Here is a 5,643-nt window from a genome sequence, read left to right as displayed (position 1 = left end):
AGGCCACCACCGCCCTGGGGACACAGCCAGGGGCCCCTGACACCCAGGCCAGCACCTCGGGGATGCAGCCAGGATCCCCAGGCACCCAGGCCACCACCGCCCTGGGGACACAGCCAGGGGCCCCTGATGCCCAGGCCAGCACCTCAGGGATGCAGCCAGGATCAGCTGGGACCCACACCACCACCCCTGGGGTGCAGCCTGGGTCCTCCACCTCCCAAGCCACCATCCCAGGCGATGCCCAAGAGCCGGCCAAGCCCTGGGGCACCACCAGCACCTCCAGCTACGAGTCGGAGATGCGGGAGGTTCTCTCCCAGGTTGGGCAGCTCGGCCACCTCTGCACTGGTCTGAAGGAGCAGGTGGAGCAGCTTAAATCTACAAAAGCTGAACATGCCGATCTTGAGAACGTGCGCCGGCTCTTCCCGGAGGGAGGTGAGAGCACGGGGGGGCTGGCGGGGCTTGTCTGGTGTGGGGACACCCTGGCTCAGGGGCCCGTCATGCTCAGAGCCTGGCCCCAAGGCTGAGACCCCCTCACCGATAGCAAATCCCCTTGCACCATGTCCCTCTAGGCCGGCAGAGCATCACCAGCATCCTGGCCGACCTCAAGTGCCAGGTGGCCTTCCTGCAAGACATGGCCGGGGCCCTCCACGGGCAGGAGGAGAAGGTGAGCCGGCAGCAGTCCCCGAGGGGCTGCGGGGATGCCAGTTTGGGCAGGGAGGGGGCAGCCGAAGGGTCCCCGTGCCGGAATGGCACAGGGGGCTGTGCCCTCACCGCCCCCACTGCCGTTCCCAGATCAGGAAGGTGGAGGATGATCCCAGAAAGATGAGGGCGGCTGGCGCCAGCCGGAAAGCAGACGGCAGCGGCCAGATGACCCAACAGCCGCGGTAAAAGGATGGGAGAGGGTTTCCTACCCCGCAGGGCTGCGAGGGAGCCTGGGGTCTGGGAGCATCCCAGTTTGGGGGCCATTGGACACCCCCACGAAGGCTAAACCTGCCCCTGCCCCCGTCTCGCTGACCAGGCCCAAGGGACAGAAGGTCAAGGCAGAGCGGAAGGAGTTGGGGAAGCAGCAGGAGCCGACCCAGGCCCAGCTGGAGAAGTTTGCGGCCGAGTACGTGAATCAGTTGGTGATGGAGACAGCACAGCAGCTGCAGGCAGAGGTGAGGCCCAGGGGCAGCGCTCCCAGCCCCCGCTGGCTCGGGGGGAGTCTTGGCGGGGTCCCGGCCACGTCCCCTGGCCGGATGGGGCCATGGAGCCTCCACGGCACCTGCGCTTGTGGGCGGCATCCAGCCCGGCTCAGAGCTGATTCCTCCTCCCCTGCCAGCAGCTGGACGAGCCGAGGGCGACGGCGCAGAGCGGGGGACACGAGCACGCGGGGTGCCCCGGCTGCAACTGGGACACCAGGGCGCTGCTGGGGAAGCTCCTCCAGCGCTGCGAGAAGCTCGAGGCGCAGCTGGAGTCCCTGGCCCAGAAGGCGGGCGGCAAGGTGGAGAGTTACCCAAAGTGGAGGAGACAGGTAAGGAGACGCGGTGTAGGGGGCTTGAGCTGCCAGGACCCCCAGGCATTTCTGCTTTGCTGTAACACGGGGGAGGCCCTCGCTGCCCCCCTAATTGGCTTGTGGGAGTCAGCAGCATGGAAGGGAGTTAAAGCCTTGGAGCAAATGTCCTGCTTGCCCTGAGAGCCCGCGGCCACCAGCCAAAAGACCCTGGGTCTGTCCCCGTGGGGCAGCCACCCCCCTTGCTCAGCACCGCCTTGTCCTCTTAGTCCCTGCAGCAGGACGAGCAGCTCAAGTGCCTCCAGGCCAGCATCACGCAGCTCCAAAAGGACTACGAGAAGTTCAGCTCGGCCCTTGCAAACCTCCAGCAGGATCGCCAGCAGGAGCAGAAGGACATCAAGGTGGGTGGCTGTAACCCGCAGGCAGAGCCCAGGCTGGGACCCCAAGGGATCTGTCCCCCTGCCACCCTGCTCGCAGCCCTGCACAGCTTCCCGATGCCTTTCCTGGAGGTTTCTGATGGGCTGGGGAGGCAGGGGGTGCTCGGCTGGCCGGGGGGGCAGCTCCGACCCTGCCGTGGCGTCACGGGCTGCTGTCTGCCTTGGAAGGCTCTGTCCCAGGCCCTGGGGAGGCTCAAGAAGCAGAAAGCAGACAAGGAGCAGCTGCTGGTGCTGGGAATCGATGAGGTAGGGGCTTGAGGGGCCCTGGTGCCAGCCAAGGGTGTCCCGGGCAGGGTGACAAACACCCCTTGTCCCTTGGGTGCCGGCTGGCAGAAGCAGCCAGGGGGAGGGAGGATTTCCAGCCCGGCTGCGGGTCCCTTGCCAGGTCCCTCTGTGACCCCGAGTCACTTTGGCTGGTGGGACCAACCCCACGGGGGTGATGGGGTGAACAGGGCCACGCAGCCACTTGTCCCTCTCGCGTTGTCCCTGCATCCTGTCCCTTTCCCCGTTGCTAGAAAGCAGACAAAGCCGCCCTGGCTGACAAAGTCAGTCGCAGCCAGTTTGAGGCGTGCGTGGAGCGGCTGAACAATGTCATGGAGGACGTGACGAGCCGGGTGACGGACCAGGAGGAGAGCTGGCACCGGTTCCAGAAAGAGCTGCAGAGACAGATGGACTGCAAGGTGAGGGCTCGTCCCCTCCACGCAGAACTGGCACCTTAGGGGCCTGGCAGCCTGAGGCAGCATCCTTGCGAGGGCGCCCCCTCCCGGCTGTCCCCCTGGGGACCGCCATGTCCCATCCTGGGGTAGATGGCTGAGGGTGTCACCCGTCCACAGCTGGACCGCCGGGAGCTGGGGGCGTACCGGCAGCAGCAGGAGGAGCGGTGGAAGAGCCTCAGCGGGCAGCAGCTCCAGGAGAAGGCGCTGCAGCCAGAGCGTGACAATGCTGCTGGGACTAGGAAGTGAGTGCGATGGGGACAGCGGTGGCTTTGGCAGTGCCGGCCCTGTTCCTGCTGGCTGTCCCAGCTCGTGCCGCTGTGGTACCCTGGCGTGGGAGCCGAGTGGGCAGCGCCCCTGGGGATGCTGAGCAAGTGGCTGTGCCTTGTGCTCCTGCCAGCTGCAGCTTCCCAGCGACGGAGGCGGCACAATGAGGGGGCACGTGTGGGAGGAGCCCTCCTGAACCAATCTTGGGGGGTGGGTGCAGAGGCTTTTTGTGGCGGGGGACGGTGTGCAGGTGGGGCTGTGCCCCCCAGGAGCTCCCCAGCCCTTTTCTCCCCCCTCCAGGCAGCTGCTACCTGGTTTCCATTGCCTGTCCTGCGACCGGCCCGTCAACATGCTGGCGCCTGGACCGTGAGTAACTCCCCCCCGAACAGGGAGCACCCCCGACCCCTCCCTGGAATCGAGTGACACATGGGGTGCCACCTGCCAGGCACTGAGCACCCCGTGTCCTGTCCCACAGGGAGCGGACGGGCGAGTGCAGGTACCCCACTGTTCCGCGGAGCTGCGGGGGCCCACACACCCTCACGCCCCCGCGCTTCCAGCCCCAACCGCCCAGCACCCCACGGCCGTCCTCACCCAGCGCCCGCAGCCCCAACAAGGTAGGGATGACGGAGGTGGGGAGGGGGATGCTGAGCCTGTAGGGGGGATTTGTGCCTCAGTTTCCCCAGGGAGAGCTGGCTGGGGGAGGGTTGCTGGAGGATGTCGAATGGGGCCCCATGTTTGGGTCACACGCTCTCCCCTTCCCAGAAGGACGCGATGAAGCTGTCGGGCCAGGACAACACTGATGGGAACCGGCAGGACGATCAGCTTTCTATGATGGGGGGCTCTCAGCTGCCCACAACGCCAAGGGCCACCCCAGACACCTTGACCTTGAGGAGCCGGCCAAGTATGGCCCTGTCAGGGCACCGGGGGGCAGAGGACACCCTGCTGTCTGGGGGGACGGGTCTGTGCCCGCAGCTGGGCTGGGTGGGACGAGGGTCTGGGGTTTGGCCTGGTATGTGGGGGCAGCACTGGCTGCTGGGGCAGCCGCTCCTCGTGGTGGAGCTGGAGGGAGCTGGGGGACATGGGGGGTGGTGCTGGGCAGTGTGGGACAACAGCCTGTGTGCTTCAGGGTGGGGGCAGGACCCTGTTTGTGGGCGTCTGTGGCTGACCCTGCCCCTCGCCCCCAGGTACCTCGACCTCGCTGCTAACGGCCGTGCTGCTGCGCCGACCAGTCTCGTCTCTCGGACACATCACCCAGGCACCGAAGCCGCTGCCGCCCGTCCAGCCCCGCCGCAGTGAATCGGCGCCCTGACAGCTGGGCAGGACGGGGGTCCCGGCCCCGGTCCCACCGCCCCGGGCGCTGAGCAGGCAGTGGCTGCAATAAATGATGATGAGCAACCAAGCGCTGGTGTGGTCTGAGTGGGGGTCCCTGGGGCAGGATGGCAGAAAGCCCCGCCGTGTTTGCTTTTTCAGGAGAAAAATAAGTGCTAAAATGGCACTTTAGGGGTGCCCAGGTGGATCCGGTGGTAGCCAGGGCCCCCCAGAGGGAGCACTGGGAGCAAACCAGTGGGCACCAGGGCAGAGCCAGCAAAGGCCCATCCTGCACCCCGGGTGGGGCTGAGGTGTCCATGGGCTTCAGAAACACCCCCTGGGACTAACTGGGGGGACGGGGTCAGGGGGTAACCAGGGGGCTGTGCAAGAAGCCAGTGATACAGGGAACTGACAATTAACTAATTAACACTTACAAACTAACACTTGACACTTCAGGAACTAACCCTACCCCACATCACTAAAGACACTTAGAGAGCTGACCCTTTAACCCGCATCACTATTGCCCAGCCTTGCTTAGCTCTGTGTAACTTATTGGGAACTGGTCTCTTCTCCCAGGCAGTCAGCAATAGGACAAGGGGACATGGGCTTAAACTCTGCCAGGGGAAGTTTAGGCTGGATATTAGGAAGAAGTTCTTTACAGAGAGAGTGATCAGGCATTGGAATGGCTGCCCAGGGAGGTGCTGGACTCACCGTCCCTGGAGGTTTTTAAACTGAGATTGGACATGGCTCTTAGTGCCATGATCTAGTAAACGGGCTGAAGTTGGACCAAGGGTTGGACTGGATGATCTCTGAGGTCTTTTCCAACCTGGCCAATTCTGTGATTCTGTGATTGTACGAAAAACAGGACTTCACTGACGCCTTGCAAAGATAATAATCCTTGGGTGAACTAGATTACAGAAACGTGGGCACAGGACAGGAGATACGCCAGTTTGAACCGGCTCAGCAGTCTGAGACCCAACCAGCTCATCACACTGGACCAACGGTGACCGTGTACAGAGAACGAGGACCCGGGGTCACAGTCACTGCGCAGCTGCCACCAGGAGCAGCCAGAGGTTGAGGCTCTGGAAATGGTCTCCTGAATCACTGTAATAAGAACCGCCTTCTCGGGGACAGGTTATGAATATGTATAGGCGTTCCTAAAACTTTCCTGAATACGTAACACTGTACTGCATTTAACCAAGTTCACAGCTACTGTAATTTTACACACGTATTAGGTGAAATGATTCCCGGTGTGCCCGGCGTCATAAATAAACACATACCTTCTTTATAACCTCAAGGGCTGTAAGGTCATTCCGCGCTTCACCGGGCTGACTGTCGGCAGCCGGAGGAGGGGAGCGCTCTGCTCTGGGCCGGGGGACCCAGAACTGGGGGTCGCAGCGGCTCCGCGCCCCGCCCCGGGGTGCCCCCA

The 5,643-nt window shown here is 63.7% G+C and overlaps 1 protein-coding gene across 1 annotated transcript; it reads left to right on the top strand.

Annotated features, from left to right (window-relative positions):
* Positions 1-1,761: 1,761 nt before the first annotated feature.
* LOC139829354 (glutamine-rich protein 2-like) lies at positions 1,762-3,107 on the top strand. Its single transcript, XM_071816484.1, has 3 exons — positions 1,762-2,172; positions 2,442-2,606; positions 2,760-3,107. Exons 1-3 carry the CDS (start codon positions 1,984-1,986, stop codon positions 2,886-2,888), a joined length of 483 nt encoding a protein of 160 aa, XP_071672585.1. The 5' UTR covers positions 1,762-1,983; the 3' UTR covers positions 2,889-3,107.
* Positions 3,108-5,643: the final 2,536 nt, after the last annotated feature.

Source organism: Patagioenas fasciata, chromosome 18, assembly GCF_037038585.1.
Source record: "Patagioenas fasciata isolate bPatFas1 chromosome 18, bPatFas1.hap1, whole genome shotgun sequence".
Lineage (NCBI taxonomy): Eukaryota > Metazoa > Chordata > Aves > Columbiformes > Columbidae > Patagioenas > Patagioenas fasciata.
The sequence above is the reverse complement of the archived record's forward strand: the minus strand, read 5'-3'. Positions and strand labels throughout refer to the sequence as shown.

What these genes read in the sequence shown, in the direction of transcription:
- LOC139829354 (XM_071816484.1), top strand. Translation starts at nt 1,984, where the DNA reads ATGCCTTTCCTGGAGGTTTCTGATGGGCTGGGGAGGCAGGGGGTGCTC. An exon ending in TGGTGCTGGGAATCGATGAG is followed by an intron (nt 2,173 to 2,441) that starts GTAGGGGCTTGA and finishes CCCCGTTGCTAG; the next exon opens with AAAGCAGACAAAGCCGCCCT. An exon ending in AGAGACAGATGGACTGCAAG is followed by an intron (nt 2,607 to 2,759) that starts GTGAGGGCTCGT and finishes ACCCGTCCACAG; the next exon opens with CTGGACCGCCGGGAGCTGGG.